Source organism: Oncorhynchus nerka, linkage group LG15 (genome assembly GCF_034236695.1).
Source record: "Oncorhynchus nerka isolate Pitt River linkage group LG15, Oner_Uvic_2.0, whole genome shotgun sequence".
NCBI classification, from domain to species: domain Eukaryota; kingdom Metazoa; phylum Chordata; class Actinopteri; order Salmoniformes; family Salmonidae; genus Oncorhynchus; species Oncorhynchus nerka.
The window spans coordinates 62,193,951-62,215,589 of record NC_088410.1 but is presented as its reverse complement, the minus strand read 5'-3'; the positions used below and the strand labels follow the sequence as shown (position 1 = coordinate 62,215,589).

At 42.7% G+C, this 21,639-nt stretch overlaps 1 protein-coding gene across 3 annotated transcripts in view; it reads left to right on the top strand.

Moving 5' to 3' along the window:
• The window catches only part of LOC115143072 (SAP domain-containing ribonucleoprotein-like), a 68,232-nt gene that overhangs the window by 9,869 nt on the left and 36,724 nt on the right, over positions 1–21,639 (top strand). For 2 of the 3 annotated variants that reach the window (XM_029683091.2, XM_029683090.2), the window contains exons 6-9: positions 8,102–8,175; positions 11,319–11,356; positions 11,444–11,472; positions 20,178–20,246. In XM_029683091.2, coding sequence (XP_029538951.1) covers positions 8,102–8,175; positions 11,319–11,356; positions 11,444–11,472; positions 20,178–20,246 — 210 coding nt within the window. The remainder of the gene's footprint in view (positions 1–8,101; positions 8,176–11,318; positions 11,357–11,443; positions 11,473–20,177; positions 20,247–21,639) is intronic. The other variant, XM_029683092.2, reaches the window with a different exon arrangement.

The following is a 21,639-nucleotide window of genomic DNA, read 5'->3' as shown; positions in this document are numbered from 1 at the left end:
TGAGGGATTAAATTGATGAGGGAAAAAACTATCTACACACACAACCCCATAATGACAAAGCAAAAACAGTTTTTTAGAAATGTTTGCAATCAACTGAAATATAACATTTACATAAGTACTTTGTTGAAGCACCTTCGGCAGGGATTACTCTCAAGCTCTGTCAGGTTGGATGGGGAGCCTTGATGCACAGCTTTTTTCAGGTCTCTCCATAGATGTTCGATCGGGTTCAAGTCCGGCCTCTGGCTGGGCCACTCAAGGACATTCAGAGACTTGTCCCGAAGCCACCCCTGTGTTGTCTTGGCTGTGTGCTTAGGGTTGTTGTCCTGTTGGAAGGTGAACCTTTGTGCCTGTCTGAGGTCCTTAGCATTCTGGAGGAGGTTTTCATCAAGGATCTCTCTGTACTTTTGCTCCGTTCATTTTTCCCTGGATCCTGACTAGTCTCCCAGTCCCTGCCGCTGAAAAACATCCAGGTTCCAGGTTTCTTCTGGACATGATGCTTGGCATTCAGGTCAAAGAGTTCAATCTTGATTTCATCAGACCAGAGAATCTTGAGTCCTTTAGGGGTCTTTTGGCAAACTCCAAGCGGGCTATCAAATCCAATCAGATTTTATTTTTAGGTAATGAAAGGCTTTCTTACAAGCTCTTAACCAACAATGCTTTAATAAGTTAAGAAAGCAAAGTGTTAAATAGAAAATAAAAGTAACAAATAATTCAACAGCGGAGGTAAAATAGCAAACGAGGCTACATACAGGGGTACCGGTACAGAGTCAATGTGCGGGGGGCACCGGTTAGTTGAGGTAATTAAGGTAATATGTACATGTAAATATAGTTAAAGTGACTGTGCATAGATTATAAACAGAGAGTAGCGGCAGCGTAAAAGAGGAGTTTGGGTAGCCCTTTGACTAGCTTTTCAGTAGTTTTATGGCTTGGGGGTAGAAGCTGTTAAGAAGCCTTTTGGACCTTGACTTGGCGCTCCGGTACCGCTTGCTGTGCGGTAGCAGAGGGAACAGTCTATGACTAGGGTGGCTGGAGTCTTTCAATCTGGCCACTCTACCATAAAGGCCTGATTGGTGGAGTGCTGCAGAGATGGTGGTCCTTCTGGAGGGTTCTTCCATCTCGACAGAGGAACTCTGGAGCTCTCTGAGTGACCATTCTTGGTCACCTCCCTGACCAAGGCCCTTCTCCTCTGATTGCTCATTTTGGCTGGGCGGCCAATTCTAGGAAGGGTCTTGGTGGTTCTAAACTTATTCCATTTAAGAATGATGGAGGCTAATGTGTTCCTGGGGACCTTCAATGCTGCAGAAATGTTTTGGTACCCTTCTCCAGATCTGTGCCTCGACACAATCCTGTCTGAGCTCTACAATTCCTTCTATCTCATGGCTTGGTTTTTGCTCAGGACCTTTATGTAGACAGGTGTGTGCCTTTCCAAATCATGTCAAATCAATTTAATTCACCACAGGTTCACTCCAATAAAGTTGTAGAAGCCTCTCAAGGATGGTCAATTGAAACAGGATGCACCTGAGCTCAATTTCGAGTCTCATAGCAAAAGGGCTGAATACTTATGTAAATAAGGTATTTCTGCTTATTTTTTACGAATTTGCAAAAATGTCAACCTATTTTTGCTTTGTCATTATGGGGTATTGTGTGTAGAATGATTAGATTGAGGAAATCAAACAATTTTATTAATTTTAGAGTAATAAGGCTGTAACGTAACAAAATGTGGGAAAGTGAAGGGGTCTGAATACTTTCTGAATGCACTGTATTTTCTATTATTTCAATAGGTTTCCTATGGAGGATTGACAGTATCATTTTTAATAAATGATATTCCCATTCAAGTCAACGTTCTCTGATGTGTGGACCTCCAACCGTCTTTGTGCTACCAAATAAAAGTTGACAGCTCAAAAAAAAATCTCCCATTTATTAGCCAAAATATGACTCCCACCTTGTATTCAAGAGCATGCTGTGTCTCAACCAATGGCGTGCACAACACAAAACACCAGATGATGTAAAATAGGGTCTAACCTACAACATATGCGTAAATGAAAACATGTGCTTTTTTCCCCCAAAGATAATTCAAGTTAAAGGTAAAAAAAAAAAAAACATTTTTATTAAACCATTTTTTTCCCAAGAAATTATCAAATAGTTTGACAACCCTGTTTTGTAAGCTTTTAAATTATATCAAACTCAACTGTTTATTTTTTCCAGTGATGAAGACATGCATGTCTGTCTCATGGTAGGGTGGGGTATGCAAAATGGGTCAACTTTGACCAACTATTTCTGGTAAATGTTTTGGCATTCAGGTCCAAAAACTACTTCTACCATTGGCAAATATGCATAGAATCTTTCATTCAAATCCAAAGGGGTTCGGTCAAAAAAGTTAGTGAAATCAAATGGAATGACCCCTCTTGTAATTCACACTGTTGGAATGTGAAACTGATCTATTGTAGGTCAACTGTTCGATTGTTTGGTCGTTAGGTTGTTGATCGACAAAGATTGTTTAAGTCGAGCACTAAAACAATCTTGGTTGACCGACAGCCTAACGACCAAACAATCGACCAGTAGACTAATATATACATTACAAGTTTGGACAGATCTACTCATTACATGTATAATTATTGTAAAGACATCAAAACTATGGAGTAACTTGGAATGCTTTTCCAATAGTCTTGAAGGAGTTCCCACATATGTTAACCGGTTGTTAGCTGCTTTTCCTTCACTCTGCGGTTCAACTCATCCCAAACCATCTCAATTGGGTTGAGGTCGGTTGATTGTGGAGGCCAGGTCATCGGATGCAGCACTCCATCACTCTCCTTATTGGTCAAATAGCCCTTACACAGCCTGGATGTGTGTTGGGTCATTGCCCTGTTGAACAAAAAATGATAGTCCCACTAAGCACAATCCTGATGGGATGGTGTATCGCTGCAGAATGCTGTGGTTGCCATGCTGGTTAAGTGTGTCTTGAATTCTAAATAAATCCCTGGCAGTGTCACCAGCAATGGACCCCCCCCACTATCACACCTCCTCCATGCTTCACGGTGGGAACCACACATGCAGAGATTTTCCGTCTTACAAAGATGTGTGGCTGGAACCAAAAATCTCAAATTTGGACTCGTCAGACAAAAGAACAGAAGAAAATGTCAATTTCAAAAGAAAATAATAGCATTCTCTGTTGTCCTGATGTGGCTATGCCAAATGGCTGTGGGCTACTCTAGTTCATTTAGCAGACAAGATTGTCTTATAATTCCGTGGCATTATTTATATTTTATAGTATGAAGAATATAATTGAACAAAGCTGAATAAAATATAATTATTTTCTCCAAAAGATTTCAGGGAGTGCGCACATGCGACTATTCTGTGTTGAGCGGTTAACAAAAAAAGATGTACTCCTATATGCTTAATTTTGAGTTATTAATTTCACTTTAGTTCTTCAAACTTGGGCTATATGTTTTTATTTTAAAACATTGATTGTAAGGCTATATGATGAGAGTAATGATGACTTGAAAAAAGTCACTTGAAAGGCATGAGCTCTGATTTTTTTTTTTTGCGCAGGCTGTACACACGCCATCAGTCTCTCATTCACAATTTGACAAGCACTTTATAATGCTTTGAATTTCACGGCGGCATCCCCTTTGTGGCCTTAATGCACCCTAAAAAAATCTATGCCTATTCACGGAACACTAAAATAACACATCCTAGATCTGATGAAATATTCTTATTAAATACTTTTTTCTTTACATAGTTGAATGTGCTGACAACAAAATCACACAAAAATGATCAATGGAAATCTAATTTATCAACCCATGGTGGTCTGAATTTGGAGTCACACTCAAAATTAAAGTGGAAAACCACACTACAGGCTGATCCAACTTTGATGTAATGACCTTAAAACAAGTCAAAATGAGGCACAGTAGTGTGTGTGCCTCCACGTGCCTGTATGACCTCCCTACAACACCTGGGCATGCTCCTGATGAGGTGGCGGATGGTCTCCTGAGGGGTCTCCTCCCAGACCTGGACTAAAGCATCCGCCAACTCCTGGACAGTCTGGTGGATGGAGCAAGACATGATGTCCCAGATGTGCTCAATTGGATTCAGGTCTGGGGAACGTCGGGCCAGTCCATAGCATCAATGCCTTCCTCTTGCAGGAACTGCTGACACACTCCAGCCACATGAGGTCTAGCATTGTCTTGCATTAGGAGGAACCCAGGGCCAACCGCACCAGCATATGGTCTCACAAGGGGTCTGAGGATCTCATCTCGGTACCTAATGGCAGTCAGGCTACCTCTGGCGAGCACATGGAGGGCTGTGCGGCCCCCCCAAAGAAATGCCACCCCACACCATGACTCACCCACCGCCAAACCGGTCATGCTGGAGGATGTTGCAGGCAGCAGAACGTTCTCCACGGCGTCTCCAGACTGTCACGTCTGTCACGTGCTCAGTGTGAACCTGCTTTCATCTGTGAAGAGCACATGGCGCCAGTGGCGAATTTGCCAATCTTGGTGTTCTCTGGCAAATGCCAAATGTCCTGCACGGTGTTGGGCTGTAAGCACAACCCCCACCTGTGGATGTCGGGCCCTCATACCACCCTCATGGAGTCTGTTTCTGACCGTTTGAGCAGACACATGCACATTTGTGGCCTGCTGTAGGTCATTTTGCAGGGCTCTGGCAGTGCTCCTCCTGCTCCTCCTTGCACAAAGGCGGAGGCAGCGGTCCTGCTGCTGGGTTGTTGCCCTCCTACGGCCTCCTCCACATCTCCTGATGTACTGGCCTGTCTCCTGGTAGCGCCTCCATGCTCTGGACACTACGCTGACAGACACAGCAAACCTTCTTGCCACAGCTCGCATTGATGTGCCATCCTGGATGAGCTGCACTACCTGAGCCACTTGTGTGGGTTGTAGACTCCGTCTCATGCTACCACTAGAGTGAAAGCACCGCCAGCATTCAAAAGTGACCAAAACATCAGCCAGGAAGCATAGGAACTGAGAAGGGGTCTGTGGTCACCACCTGCAGAACCACTCCTTTATTGGGGGTGTCTTGCTAATTGCCTATAATTTCCACCTGTTGTCTATTCCATTTGCACAACAGCATGTGACATTTATTGTCAATCAGTGTTGCTTCCTAAGTGGACAGTTTGATTTCACAGAAGTGTGATTGACTTGGAGTTACATTGTGTTGTTTAAGTGTTCCCTTTATTTTTTTGAGCAGTGTATATAATTCACAAGTGATGGGTGATAGGCACCTATCAGACTTCTTGATTTAATCTTGTCTTTACATATACACTTTTTAAAAAAGTGTTTTTTCTTTTTTCTTTTCATTTTTCTTTAACCTTAATTTAACTAGGCAAGTCAGTTAAGAACAAATTCCTATTTACAATGAAGGCCTACCGACCAAACCCTCCCCTAGCCTGGATGACACTGGGCCAATAGGGAAGTGCACTATCAGACTCCCGATCACGGCCTGTTGTGATACAGCCTGGGATCGAACCAGGGTTTATAGTGAAGCCTCTAGCACTGCTATGCCGTGCCTTAGACCGCTGTGCCGCTCGGGAGCTCATATATATAAATAATATGTGACATTTGTTTTGATTTAGAATGGACCATTATCATGCACCTGTATCGAAACAACAGGGGCAACGGAAAAAATACACTTAAATAGCGAATGGAGGATGCTTTTCCCCATGGTTTATTTTCATGCCAGGCAGGTAGGCTGTACTCCTGTTGTAAATATAAGCAATGTGCTTAATATTAGGAAATTTGAGAAATAAATACAGTAGGCGTAGCCTATAGAAAGCTGATGGGATCCTCATAGTTTTATTAGCGGCCATCACTCTGTTTTCCCTAGCAATTACATAGCCTATAGAAATGAGCTCATGGGCTCTCATGAAGTGTTTGATTAGATTTTCAAACACATTTGCATTGATGTCAGAGTGATTAGAGAGACAATAGAGTGCTAAGTACCAGGCAGTTAGCAAGTTTGGTAGGTTACTAATAACCAGCAGCATCAGAGCTTGGAAAACGCCTAATTACGTGACTAAAAGGTAATGTGGAATTTGACTGCCTTCATGATTCGTGACTCCAGGTGTGGCGGTAATACGGTCACTGCAACAGCCCTATTCCTTTTCTGTGGCGGTCCTCATGACAGCCATTTTCATCATAGGGTTTAATGGATTTTACAACTGCACTTGAAACTTTCAAAGTTCTTGAAATGCTCTGCATTGACTGACCTTCATGTCTTAAAGTAATGATTGACTGTCGTTTCTCTTTGCTTATTTGAGCTGTTCTTTCCATAATATGGACTTGGTCTGTTACCAAATAGGCCCGTCTTCTGTATACCACCCCTACCTTGTCACAACACAACTGATTGGCTCAAACGCATTAAGAACGACGCCAGGACAGCGGAGTCAATCACCACCTTCCGGAGACACCTGAAACCCCACCTCTTTCAGGAATACCTAGGATAGGATAAAGTAATCCTTCTCACCCCCCCCCCCCCCTTAAAAGATTTAGATGCACTATTGTAAAGTGGCTGTTCCACTGGATGTCTTAAGGTGAACGCACCAATTTGTAAGTCACTCTGGATAAGAGCGTCTGCTAAATGACTTAAATGTAAATGTAAATGTAAGAAGTAAAGAAATTCCACAATGAACTTTTAACAAGGCACATTGTAGTTCATTACAGGTGACTACCTCCTGACGCTGGTTGAGAGAATGCCAAGAGTGTGCAAAACTGTCATCAAGGCAAAGGGTGGCTACTTTGAAGAATCTGAAATATATATATTTTGATCAGTTTAACACTTTTTTTGGTTACTATATGATTCCATGTGTTATTTCATAGTTTTGATGTCTTCACTATTATTCTACAATGTAGACAATAGTAAAAAAAATAAAGAAAAACATTGAATGAGTAGGAGTGTCCAAACTTTTGACTGACTGGTACTGTATATACATATATTTATATTTACGTTCATCTTGGTGAACTAGTGCATTGCGGAGGCCTAGACTAAATGCCAGTTTATGCTTGATTGGAAAATGTGGTCGGTGGCTTCATATGGAGGGTGTGACGCAATTGCGGACAGCTCTGCACTGCTCTGCGAAGCGCAGGAAGTATGAATGGCCTGACTCCTGCTGAGTCCGTATCACCTTAATTGCTGCATGGCCAGTGCAGACGTCGATTGATCATGCGCCCAGATGCACAATACGCTTCTCTCTTCAGAATGCGCTCTCTCCTGCCAATTTGTGCACATTCATTGTTTCTTAACTTAATTGTGTGAATTATTTGTGTTTTAATTGTTAGTGTATATCAATTCCTCATTACATATATTACCAGTAATACATTTACCGTTAATTCCTACCATTTCTAATCTACAGTGTTTGTTACTTTGGTTACGGTAATTTCTGTTCTCAATATTATTATTCCTGTCACATTATCACCCCTGTCACATTGTTTGCAGTGTGCACAACCTATGCTGCACTTGTGTTTTGTCAATTTAGTCATTGTTTTTTGTTTTGAGCGCTCCTGTAAATGTTGAGTAAGGATGCGCACGCATGGAAGTAGGCCTATAGGCTACCTGGCCTGCGCAAATGTAGACATGATGTGTAGGGTCTGATTAGTATTTCTGATTGGCTTAATGCACCACTACTAATAACATGTGGAGCTTCTCAAAGTAATGTTTTCTTCACCGCAAACAGTCTTTTTACATCCATTGATAATTACAGTAGTTCCTTAATGTATTTTAAAAATCTTCCTATCTCTCTCCCTTTCGATAAGAACTCGTCATAAAATTGTCCTACCTGATTACTTCTTATCAGTGCTTGAGTTGGACTGAAATAGGTTTCCGGTACTCATTTTGGGGGCAGTGACTATTTAGGTGCAGGAGCTCCACATTACTTTTGAGCCAATATTCTTTGAGGATCAGGTTTGAGGTTCCAGTACTCCGCTTCGGTGAGCTCCTGCCCAAGTCAAGCACTGCTTCTTATCCCTTGCGCAAATAGCCTACAGCTGTGTCTGTGCGTGGGAAACTCGTAGGGCCCAGAATATTTTATACAATGTCACAAGTTCGCTAGTAGCATGAATATTTAACTTGTATCTATTTGTGTCCATCACAGAGGCTGCAGAAGAGGGCAGAGCGATTCAACCTGCCTGCTACTGCTGATAGTAAGAAAGAGGCCCGCGCTGCCAGGTGAGCCCCTGGACCGAATTACACATTATAATGGATCATATGTTGACTTTGGATAAAACTAGGGTTATACATATTTTGGTTAAAACAAATGGGTTGTACTACAACGCTGGTTTTACGAAGGACGAACAAGTTCTTACTATGCTATAAGCTGTCTCCAGACAGCACCACTGAATAATCATTTATTACATTTTTTGTGTTTTATCTCCCCTTTTCTCACAAATTTCATCATATTAAATGATGATCTTGTCTCATCGCTTCAACTCCACAACGGGCTCAGGAGACCTGAAGGTCGAGTAATGCATCTGCCAAAACATGACCCGCCAAACCGCGTAACATCCGCCTGCTTAATGTGGACCAATGTGTCGGTGAAAACACAGTTCAACTGACGGCAGGCGCCCGGCCCGCCACAAGGAGTTGCTAGAGCACGATGAGCCAAGTAAAGCCCCCCCTCCCCCGGCCAAACCCTCCCCTGACCCGGACGACGCTGGGCCAATTGTGCGCTGCCCTATGGGACTCCCGGGTTGTTGTTCAGAATGGAATACCAAAGAGGGCATTGTGTTGCACTTCGAGATGCGAACAGATCTACGTGTCTCCTCTGAACTGGCACCAAAACGCCTCTATCACCTGTGGGTGGATACGCCACTCTGCAGACTCTGGCTTGCCCCTCGACAATAGGTTCGCACCTGGATTCAATATACCTGGAATGTGCGTTGCTGACAGTGAGTGTAGGTGTGTGTGTGTGTGTGTGTATGCCCACAGCATGTATTCGTGATGCCACCTGGTGCATGGCCATTGAGCGGACTCCGCCCTGGCGATTGATGTATGAGGTTGAGCCCGAGGCCTGCAGAGCATGATAGCCTTGAAGGCTGCAGAGCCTTCCTGTTGCTGCTCAAATTTGTGTGTGATGGTCTCCACGAAAGGACCGAAGAGCCCAGATATTGTGACAGGAGCATTCAGCAGCATGTTCTTTTCTCGTTCTCAAATTAAATTAAATGAAGCTTTATTTCAGACATAGAATGCAACGCAATGTGCATTACAGGAAAAAAACGAATAAAAAACAATACAAATAAAAGCTGCATTACGCTACATACCCAAAAGTATGTGGACACCTGCTCCTCGAACATCTCATTCCAAAATCATGGGCATTAATATGGAGTTGGTCCCCCCTTACTGCTATAATAGCCTCCACCCTTCTGGAAAGACTTTCCACTGGATGTTGGAACATTGCTGCCGGGACTTGTTTCCGTTCAGTCACGAGCATTATTGAGGTTGAGCCCTAATTGTTGGGCGATTAGGCCTGGCTGGCAGTCGGCATTCTAATTCATCCCAAAGGTGTTCGATGGGGTTGAGGTCAGGGCTCTGTGCAGGCCAGTCAAGTTCTTCAACACCAATCTCGACAAACCATTTCTGTATGGACCTCGCTTTATGCACGAGGGCATTGTCATGCTGAAATAGGAAAGGGCCTTCCCCAAACTGTTGCCACAAAGTTGGAGGCACAGAATCGTCTAGAATGTCTAGAACCAAGGGGCCTAGCCGAACCATGAAAAACAGCCCCAGACCATTATTCCTCCTCCACCAAACTTTACAGTTTGTGCTATGCATTCGGGCTGGTAGCGTTCTCCTGCCATCCACCAAACCAGATTGGTCTGTCGGACTGCCAGACGTTGAAGGGTAATTCATCACTCCAGAGTACGCGTTTCCACTGCTCCAGAGTCCAATGCCGGCAAACTTTGTTTCCAGGGGCAGTTTGAAACTCAGTAGTGAGTGTTGCAAGCAAGGACAGGCGATTTTTGCGCGCTGCACGATTCATCTCTCAGAGGTCCCTATCTGTGAGCTTTTATGGCCTACCACTTCGCGGCTGAGCTGTTGTTGCTCCTAGACGTTTCTATTTCATAATAACAGCACTTACAGTTGACCAGGGCAGACATCTGATGAACTGACTTGTTGGAAAGGTGGCAATAGAAGAATCTTAAAATGTATTCTAAAACCCACAGGTAGCCAGTGCAGAAACCTTAAAATTGGTGTAGTGTGTGTTCTCCGTCTGTTCTTGGTCAGTGCCCGTTCTGCAGCATTCTTTGTTTCTGACATTTGAATGAGGTTGAGCCACAAGTGGCGGTGTGTCACTACCGAGAATCCCATGATTCTGCTCACATCCTAGGCAGCACACCTCATGTGTAGTGTGCCTTCCTGAGCTCGATGTACATCTCTGGAGTAGCCTGCCCTTCCATGTCCAGGAGGACCTGGGCCAGGTAGGCCTGGAGGAGGACCATGATGTTCAGCATGGCTGCTGACTGGGCGGCTAGGAGAAAAATATTTTTTTAAACAGAAAAACCTGAATGAATCTGTCTGGTACCCACACTCAAAGCTTATGAACACTGTTTGAGCGTGATTGGGAAAGCGATTTATAAAATATTTACCTCAGAATCCTTGGTCTCCTCAAGTGCGACACGTTAGCTAGCTATATAGCTAGATGGACCATTAGCAAAGAGTGGGTAGCAAGCTAGCTGACTCAGGCTGCAAAACGGACCAACGCCGAAGGAATCTAAATCAAATCTAAAATATCTTCGCTGCTCGGTCGAATGCGTAGGCCGTCTGAAATTGAGGAGTTTAGACGGAAAAGATGAATTTACAGGTGATAAATGGTGGCTTTGATAAACAGTGGTGGCTGAATAAAGCACGAGTGGCTGGGCAGTGCATATTATTCCCGTCGGGCCAATCACTTCCAAGATGGGACTTGGGTGGTTTCAAAGTTGAAAATTATTCAGTGGTGCTGTCAGGAGACAGCTTATAGCATAGTAATAACTCAAGTTCGAAATGAAGTAAAAGCAGTCATGTACTGTTAATCTTGCATGTAGGCAACAGCAATGTTTCACACTTTTATGACCCCTTTTATGACCCCTTGATATCCTCAAATGTATGAAATATTGTGGTTGACAATCAAGTTTTGATCATTACTCAGTGAACAGTGTCAGGTAGTAAAAATAATATTTAATTTAAATAATATTTAATATACATATTTTATGTGGCAATAATCTACTCCAGGGTCAACTCATATTGGGCTGTTGAAAGGATAGTAAAATGGATGTTAAAAAGATGTAGGCTGTGAGAGTGAATATTAATTGAATTGATCTGATGTTTGTCAGGTTTGGTTTACCGGCTCTATCACCGGCTTCCAAACCAGGTGAGTTGGATTTTCATAGGTTTTTCAGCATGACCAGTCAAAATTGTATGTTGTAATTCATGTATATTTTTTCTCTTTGTCTATTAGGTGCATCAGTTGCAAATAGTAAACTAACTGTGAGTATCAATGGGGTTCATATAATATATTTATTTTTCCTATTTTGACAATGCCTGCACATAAAATGGCACTTCACATAATCGGCACATTTACTGTAGGTTGCTGTGACAATGTTGGTGTTTCCCCTGTATTAGTTTGGCAAAATAATATGGAACAGGAAAAAATATAGAAAGGCTTTCCCAAAAACCTTCTCAATTAAAGGACCCCCGAGAGGAAGTTGCCCCTACTACTTTGAAGCAATTTTTTGTCCTAAAGAGGGAATGCACTTTTAGTTTCCACCACCGGAGAATCACGAAGGCTACACATACATATTCACGAATTGGGTGTGGGAATTTCCATGTGGAGTTGATAAACATCAACAAGGCCACTGACAGCTGTCAGAGTATGTAGTTAACATGCTAACCTTATCTAGCTAGCTATCCTGCTCATTTTATATAGCTAGCTAATGTTATCTGTTGTTGTTGCTGGGTTTTACTACACCGTATTCAAAAGACTAACCAGCTGGCTCTATTGCTGGTTCTGTAGATGGATTTATCATAATAATTTATTTAGGGAAATTTTGCCACAGATGGAAACCACTGGACAATCTTTGACTTCGCCATCTATTGTTTTTTCCAAAGTTTGGCATCTTCCATTTTTTATTTCTCCAAATAGGATAGCAGCCTACACCAGAAATAACTAATATTGATAACCATCTAGATGATACATAGCCTACATACAGTCTACTACTCAATGGGGAGGGCATGAACGGCAACACCGGGACACAGTGCCATTCGCTCCCGCTTGACAAGCACTACTGTCCGGCAATGGTGTGGGAAGTAGCTACCTAGTAGCCATCAGCCAATATCAGGGTGACTGTTACAGTAAGCACACACACACATACAACGAATGAAGTAACAGTACACCCATCATAAAATACTTTTAATAAAAAATAAACAATCGTCAGTTTTATAACTGAAAATGGACAATTATTTGTGTGAAAGTAATAGTGAAATATGACTGACTCATCCATCCAGTCCACTCTTACGGTATGGTAGCTCAATGTATGGTAGTTACATGGTAAGAAATGGAAGAAGAAAAAAACAGCTCAGTCAAAACCATCTAACCTATAGCAGAGAGCTTTTGACACACCCACTCCATTCCACACGCCCACTACTTTCCTTTTGACACACCCACTCGTCCATGCTCCGGTCGCCATATTGGGATGTAGCTAGCCCCTTCTCTGTAGTGAAGCAAAACTTTACAGGTCAAACCATTAATCTTGGGGTGATGGGGAGCGAGTTTGCAAATGGCTAATATCACACAATTATACCATTTTATAAAATGGTATATATACACTGCTCAAAAAAATAAAGGGAACACTAAAATAACACATCCTAGATCTGAATGAATGAAATATTCTTATTGAATACTTTTTTCATTACATAGTTGAATGTGCTGACAACAAAATCACACAAAAATTATCAATGGAAATCAAATTTATCAACCCATGGAGGTCTGGATTTGGAGTCACACTCAAAATTAAAGTGGAAAACCACACTACAGGCTGATCCAACTTTGATGTCATGTCCTTAACCTCTTCAACCTATGGGGGCGCTATGTCATTATTGGATTAAAAAAACGTGCCCGTTTTAAGCGCAATATTTTGTCACGAAAAGATGCTCGACTATGCATATAATTGGCAGCTTTGGAAAGAAAACACTAACGTTTTCTAAACTGCAAAGATATTATCTGTGAGTGCCACAGAACTCATGCTACAGGCGAAACCAAGATGAAACCTCAAACAGGAAATGAGCAGAATTTTTGAGGCTCTGTTTCCCATCGTCTCCTTATATGGCTGTGAATGTGCCATGAAGGAACCTAAGCTCTCTGCCGTTCGTCCAAGATGTCTGCAGCATTGTGACGTATTTGTAGGCATATCCTTGGAAGATTGACCATAAGAGACTACATTTACCAGGGGTCCGCCCGGTGTCCTGTGTTGAAATTATTGCGTAATCTCTAGGTCCATGCGCGTTCCATTTCTTCAGAAGAGAAAGTCAACTGCCACGGTGGATTTATTGTCGATAGATATGTGAAAAACACCTTGAGGATTGTTTCTGTCGATATTATGGTGTTAATTTGGAAAAAAGTTTGCGTTTTAATGACTTAATTTTCGGTTTTTTTCTTACCCAAACGTGATGGAGAAAACGGAGCGATTTGTCAACACAAATAATATTTTTGTAAAAACTGAACATTTGCAATCTAACAGAGAGTCTCCTCATTGAAAACATCTGAAGTTCTTCAAAGGTAAATGATTTTATTTGAATGTTTTTCTGGTTTTTGTGAAAATGTTGCTTGCTGAATGTCAGGCATAATCCTATGCTAGGCTATCAATAGTGTTACACAAATGCTTGTTTTGCAATGGTTGAGAAGCATATTTTTGAAAATCTGAGATGACAGTGTTGTTAACAAAAGGCTAAGCTTGAGAGCAAATAGATTTATTTCATTTCATTTGCGATTTTCATGAATAGTTAACGTTGCGTTATGCTAATGAGCTTGCGGATAGATTTACACAATCCTGGATACAGGTTTCTTTCGTAGCTAAACGTGACGCAGAAAACGGAGCGATTTGTCCTAAACAAATAATATTTTTGTAAAGACTGAACATTTGCTATCTGAGAGTCTCCTCATTGAAAACATCTGAAGTTCTTCAAAGGTAAATGATTTTATTTGAATGTTTTTCTGGTTTTTGTGAAAATGTTGCCTGCTGAATGCTAACGCTAAATGCTACACTAAATGCTACGCTAGCTATCAATACTGTTACACAAATGCTTGTTTTGCTATGGTTGAGAAGCATATTTTGAAAATCTGAGATGACAGTGTTGTTAACAAAAATCTAAGCTTAAGAGCTAGCATATTGATTTCATTTCATTTGCGATTTTCATGAATAGTTAACGTTGCGTTATGGTAATGAGCTTGAGGCTGTATTCACGATCCCGGATCCGGGATGGCTCGTCGCAACAGGTTAAAACAAGTCAAAACGAGGCTCAGTAGTGTGTGTGGCCTCCACGTGCCTGTATGACCTCCCTACAACGCCTGGGCATGCTCCTGATGAGGTGGCATCCGCCAACTCCTGGACAGTCTGTGGTGCAACGTGGCATTGGTGGATGGAGCGAGACATGATGTCCCAGATGTGCTCAATTGGATTCAGGTCTGGGGAACGGGCGGGCCAGTCCATAGCATCAATGCCTTCCTCTTGCAGGAACTGCTGACACACTCTAGCCACATGAGGTCTAGCATTGTCTTGCATTAGGAGGAACCCAGGGCCAACCGCACCAGCATATGGTCTCACAAGGGGTCTGAGGATCTCATCTCGGTACCTAATGGCAGTCAGGCTACCTCTGGCGAGCACATGGAGGGCTGTGCGGCCCCTCAAAGAAATGCCACCCCACATCATGACTGACCCACCGCCAAACCGGTCATGAACGTTCTCCACGGCATCTCCAGACTCTGTCACGTCTGTCACGTGCTCATTGTGAACCTGCTCTTCATCTGTGAAGAGCACAGGGCACCAGTGGCGAATTTGCCAATCTTGGTGTTCTCTGGCAAATGCCAAACGTCCTGCACGGTGTTGGGCTGTAAGCACAACCCCCACCTGTGGATGTCGGGCCCTCATACCACCCTCATGGAGTCTGTTTCTGACCGTTTGAGCAGACACGTGCACATTTGTGGCCTGCTGGAGGTCATTTTGCAGGGCTCTGGCAGTGCTCCTCCTTGCACAAAGGCGGAGGTAGCGGTCCTGCTGCTGGGTTGTTGCCCTCCTACGGCCTCCTCCACGCCTCCTGATGTACTGGCCTGTCTCCTGGTAGCGCCTCCATGCTCTGGACACTACGCTGACAGACACAGCAAACCTACTTGCCACAGCTCGCATTGATGTGCCATCCTGGATGAGCTGCACTACCTGATCCACTTGTGTGGGTTGTAGACTCCGTCTCATGCTACCACTAGAGTGAAAGCACCGCCAGCATTCAACAGTGACCAAACATCAGCCAGGAAGCATAGGAACTGAGAAGTGGTCTGTGGTCCCCACCTGCAGAACCACTCCTTTATTGGGGGTGTCTTGCTAAATGCCTATAATTTCCACCTGTTGTCTATTCCATTTGCACAACAGCATGTGAAATTTATTGTCAATCATGTATATATATACTGCTCAAAAAAATAAAGGGATGTGCAAAAACATAAGTTTGCACACCCTATTTTAATTTGATCCATGGTGGAAGTGGACACGAGGCTGTTTGACTCAACAATGTCATGCTGGTGGGTAGTAACATTTTAAATCAAACGAAACGTAGGCTGAAAATGTCTATGTCAAATCATAGGAAAATACAAAACAAAGTGGGCAGTTCAAATTTGTCACTTCAAGCCCAAATATATCATACTTTGACTAAATCGTTGTGCAACAAATCAAATTTTATTGGTGACATACACATGGTTAGCAGATGTTAATGCGAGTGTAGCGAAATGCTTGTGCTTCTAGTTCCCGAACTCTAACAAGTAATCTAACAAATACCTTATACACACAAATGTAAAGGGATGAATAGAATATGTACATATAAATACATGGATGAGCGATGGCGTGCGACATAGGCAAGATGCAGTAGATGGTATAGAATACAGTATATACATATGAGATGAGGAGGATATGTAAACATTATTAAAGTGGTGTTATTTAAAGTGACTAGTGATCCCTTTTATTAAGTCAATTTATTTAAGTGGCCAGAGATTTTAGTCTGTATGTTGACAGCAGCCTCTCTATGTTAGCGATGGCTGTTAAACAGTCTGATGACCTTGAGATAGAAGCTATTTTTCAGTCTCTCAGTTCCAGCTTTGATGAACCCTTTTCCACAGCAGCCCAGCTGTTTCATCCTGCTCCCCCTCCCTCTGCTGTTTCCTGTAGTCCACGAACATCTCCTTAGTTTTGTTGAAGTTGAGTGAGAAGTTATTTTCCTGACACCACACTCTTGAGGGCCCTCACCTCCTCCCTATAGGCCGTCTCGTAATTGGTGGTAATCAGGCCTACCACTGTAGTGTCGTCTGAAAACTTGATGATTGAGTTGGAAGCTGGCATGGCCATGCAGTCATGGGTGAACAGGGAGTACAGGAGAGGGCTGAGGACGCACCCTCGTGGGGACCCATTGTTGAGGATCAGCGGGGTGGAGATGTTGTTTCCTACCTGCCTGTCAAAGTCCAGGACCTAGTTGCACAGGGCGGGGTCGAGACCCAGGGTCTCGAGCTTAATGACGAGTTTGGAGGGTACTATGGTGTTAAATGCTGAGCTGTAGTCAATGAACAGCATTCTTACATAGGTATTCCTCTTGTCCAGATGGGATAGGGCAGTGTGGTGGTGATTGCATTGTCAGTGGATCTTTTGGTGTGGTAAGCAAATTGGAGTGGGTCTAGGGTGTCCAGTAGGGTGGAGGTAATATGATCCTTGACTAGTCTTTCAAAGCACTTCATGATGACAGAAGTGAGGGCAACGGGGCGATAGTCATTTAGTTCAGTTACCTTAGCTTTCTTGGGAACAGGAACAATGGTGGCCATCTTGAAGCATGTAGGGACAGCAGACTGGGATAGGAATTGGTTAAATATGTCCGTAAACACACCCGCCAGCTGGTCTGCGCATGCTCTGAGGACGCGGCTAGGGATGCCCTTTGGGCCGGCAGCACTGCGAGGTTTAACACGTTTAAATGTTTTACTCACGTTGGCCACGGAGCAGGAGACCCCGCAGGCTTTGGTAGCAGGCTGTGTAAGTGGCACTGTATTGTCCTCAAAGCGAGCAAAGAAGTTGTTTAATTTGTCTGGGAGCAAGAAGTCGATGTCCGCAACGGGGCTGGTTTTCTTTTTGTAATCCGTGATCGCCTTGCCATGATTCAAAGTGGTGGCTCGCGCTTTCAGTTTTGCGCGAATGCTGCCATTATTCCACGGTTTCTGGTTAGGGAAGGTTTTAATAGTCACAGCGGGTACGACTTCTCAAATGCACTTGCTTAATAAACTCACTCACCGAGTCAGCGTATACATCAATGTTGTTGTCTGAGGCTATCCGGAACATATCCCAGTCCACGTGATTGAAGCAATCTTGAAGCATGGAATCCGATTGGTCAGACCAGCGTTGTATTGACCTGTTCACGGGCGTTTCCTGTTTTAGTTTCTGTCTATAGGCTGGGAGCAACAAAATGGATTCATGGTCAGATATGCCGAAGTCAGGGCACTTAGGGCTTTGTGTGCATTGCGGAAGTTCGAGCAGCAATGATCCAGAATTCTGCCAGCTCGTGTCACGCATTCGATATGCTGATAGAATTTAGGGAGTATTGATCTTAGGTTAGCTTTGTTAAAATCTCCAGCTACAATAAATGCATCCCCAGGATGTATGGTTTCCAGTTTTCATAGAGTCCAGTGATGTTCTTTCAGGGCCGACGAGGTAACTGCTTGGGGGGATATACATGGCTTTGACTATAATCGAAGAGAATTCTCTTGGAAGATAATGCGCTCGGCATTTGATTGTAAGGAATTCTAGGTCAGGTGAACAAAAGGACTTGAGTTCCTGTATGTTGTTGTGATTTCACCATGAGTCGTTAATCATAAGGCCCCCATACACCCCCTTCTTCTTACCAGAGAGACATTTGTTTCCGTTGGCACGATTTGTGAAGAAACCGGGTGGATGTACCGACTCTGACAACGTATCCCGAGTGAGCCGTGTTTCCGTGAAACAGAGAATGTTAGAATCTCTGATGTCTCTCTGGAAGGCAACTCGTGCCCTAATTTCGTATACCTTGTTATCTAGAGATTGGACATTGGCGAGTAATATGCTAGGAAGCGGTGGATGGTGTGCTCATCTTCTGAGTCCGAGCAGTAGGCCGCTCCGTCTGCCTTTCCTGTGGCGACCGCGTTGTTTTGGGTCGACCTCTGGGATAAGATCGTATGTCCAGGGTGGAGGTGTGAACAAAGGATCCCCTTTGGGAAAGATGTATTCCTGGTCGAAATGATGGTAAATTGACGTCGCTTTTATATCCAATAGTTCTTCCCGGCTGTATGTAATAACAACATTTTCTGGGCTAACAATGTAAGAAATAGTACATTTAAAAAAAAAAAACAGTTCTAAGGACCTGAAGCGAGGCGACCATCTCTGTCGGCGCCAACAACATGGTTAAGGTCTGGCCATTATCTTTCAGCTCAGAAAGTGGATTTCTACTGGTGTGGGCGTTTTAAATGTTAACTACCGTAGTAGTTTACTTGACAGAATGAGATTGTGATTATTTGCATCAATCCAGTGCACGCTACGGAACACTGCTAACCAAAAAAAACTGTGCTAGGTGCATGCAAACTTGAATTAAAGGGTAACTACATTAAAAATGTCTAAATGTTTCCCAGACCTCAAAAGTGGTCTCCTGGTGTGGTTTGTTATTGTTGTGTTCTTAGAACATCCATTTTTTTGTTTTTCTATAAGAAATGTGTGATTGAATGATCTAAACCCTGATAAAAGGATGAGGGAATGTTAGTCAGCTAGCTACGTTAGCATCTACGTTGGCAAGCTAACATTACCACCTGCATGCCTCCATTAACTATGTGTTGCCTCAGCTTACATCACATGTCTGTCTAATAATCCACGGAACACTTATGCATTGGAGGAGGCGAGGCAGCTGCACAACAACGATGTATACTGGGGTCATAATGTTCCAATACTCTAACAATGATACCAATGAATAAGTACCCGCTGGTGCCGTGTTTGAGTACTTACCTTAGGCAAACCCACATCATCACATTGTGGTAGTCTAGTTATTATGTAGGAAATTAGAAAATCAAATGTACATATTATTATACTGTGTTGTTGGCATCTTTCTATTAAATAGTGTAATTTAGGCTATGCTTTCGTTTTCAGAATGAGAGAGTTTTAGGAGAGGGAGTCACTGTCTAAGCTTGAGTCAGGTTTGAGGGTCAAGTGGAGCTGGGCCTGGCTGAAGTTAGATGCAAAGACTGATGTCAAGGGATTGCAGCACACCCCTCCCACATTTAAAAATAAATGTAAAGATAGCCAAGCCAGGTCATGCAATTTACAGCCTATTACTGTTTATTATTTTGAGCATTAAAATAATTTTTGTAAAAATAATGGGGGGTATGAGTCGTGTGTGTGTGTGTGTGACAGGTCAGATTATATTAAAATGAGAGAGTTGTTTTAATGTTGGCTGAAAATAATTTTGTTATTTAGCAGATAGCCTAGGCCTTCACCTTACAGTTCTTCATTAAAACCCACTGGAAAATACATGTCCTCAACAAGAAAATATGAAAATCCTAACTCTGTCTGAGATGATCATGTCATGATTAACCTTAAACCCAGGCCAAAGAGCCCAACTCCCCAATACCGCAGGACACAATTTTCTCTGTCTATTGTGGTTTGGAAAGTTAGGAGTATTGAGATTGTTCAAATAGGTACTTGTTATTCTCTGACAATATGTAAGTAATATGCAAATTGTCACCTTTTTGGACCCTCACCTGTTTGCATCCCTGTTTATTGGAGAAGAACAAGCCTGTGGTTTTCTGTTTGTAAGAGGATGACAGGATCTGGTTTTCCTCACTTTTTCACTGTGATGTTATGAATAGGAGTTTGTGAACACCTGACTTGTCTTTATGGAGCACATAAATAACACCTCTCCTCCCTCTGTGGCGTTAGGTCAGCGTTGAGGTCCTGAAGAAGCGGGCAGAGCGCTTTGGCATGAATGTGTCCTCTGTCGCCAAAACGGTGAGCTGACTCATGAATTCACTACATAACCAAAAGTATGTGAACACATGCTCGTCTTCTCTCGATTGTTCTCTTCTCTCTATCACTCTTCTCTCTATTGCTCCCTCTATCCTGTATCGTGTGGGCGAACGGTTTGCTGATGTCATCGTAGTGAACAGAGTGCCTCATTGTGGGGTTATGGTATGGGCAGGCATAAGCTACGGAAAACGAACACGGTTGCCAATTGAATGCACAGAGATGCCATGATGAGATCCTTTGGCCCATTGTCGTGCTATTCATCTGCTGCCATTACTTCATGTTTCAGCATGATAATGCACGGCCCCATGTTGCAAGGATCTTTACACAGTTCCTGGAAGCTAAAAATGTCACAGTTCTTCCATTGCCTTAATACTGACCAGACATGCCACCCATTGAGCATGTTTGGGATGCTCTGGATCGATATGTAGGACAGCTTGTTCCAACTTCGCACAGCCATTGAAGAGGAGTGGGTCAACATTCAACAGGCCCGCAAAATCAAGAGTTTGATCAACTCTACGCAAAGGAGATGTATCTCGCTGCATGAGGCAAATGGTGATCACACCAGATACTGACTGGTTTTCTGATACACGCCCTTACCATTTTTTTTAAGGTATATGTGACCAGCAGAGACATACCTTTATTCCCAGTCATGTGAAACCCATAGATTAGAGCCTAATTTAATTATTTAAATTGATTTGATTGCCTTATATGAACTATCAATGTACTTTACTCAAACCAGTGAATATCACTTATTATGAATGAGATTATTAACTATCAGCTCTTGGAATATCCAGGGCCTATACTGTTCGTATTTTTGTTCTAAAAGAGCAAATCCAGAATTTTTTTTAATACGTCAAGGGACAGGACATCATAATCCTTCTCGAAACATGGTGTTGTGGAGGCATTGATACTCCGTGTCCCTAAAGCTACAGAGAAGGTTTACTACCATCAATCAAACATAAAAACATTAAACAGGGTCGGGACTCCGGTGTAATCATAATTTGGCATAAGCAGGATTTAGCACTGAATGAAATTAAAAAAGGTACTAACCACATTTGGCTGATACTTAATAAAGGTACAATTGATTTTGACAATGATGTATACATACAGTGCTGGGGAAAAGTATTTCCCACCTTTCTGATTTTCTCTATTTTTGCATATTAATTAAATAAATAAATAATTTTTTAAAAGTGGACCCAGGAAGCTAGGCATATGTCACGCGTCACTACTTCACATGAGAGCCATTTGAACGTAAACTTTATTTTATTTTATCAAAATGCATTTTTTTTGTAGAAATGCCTTCTGGAACATATGAACTTTCATGTGCCTTAATAACAAACTTGTATTTGACGTCATTCAATTGTTAAATTATGAG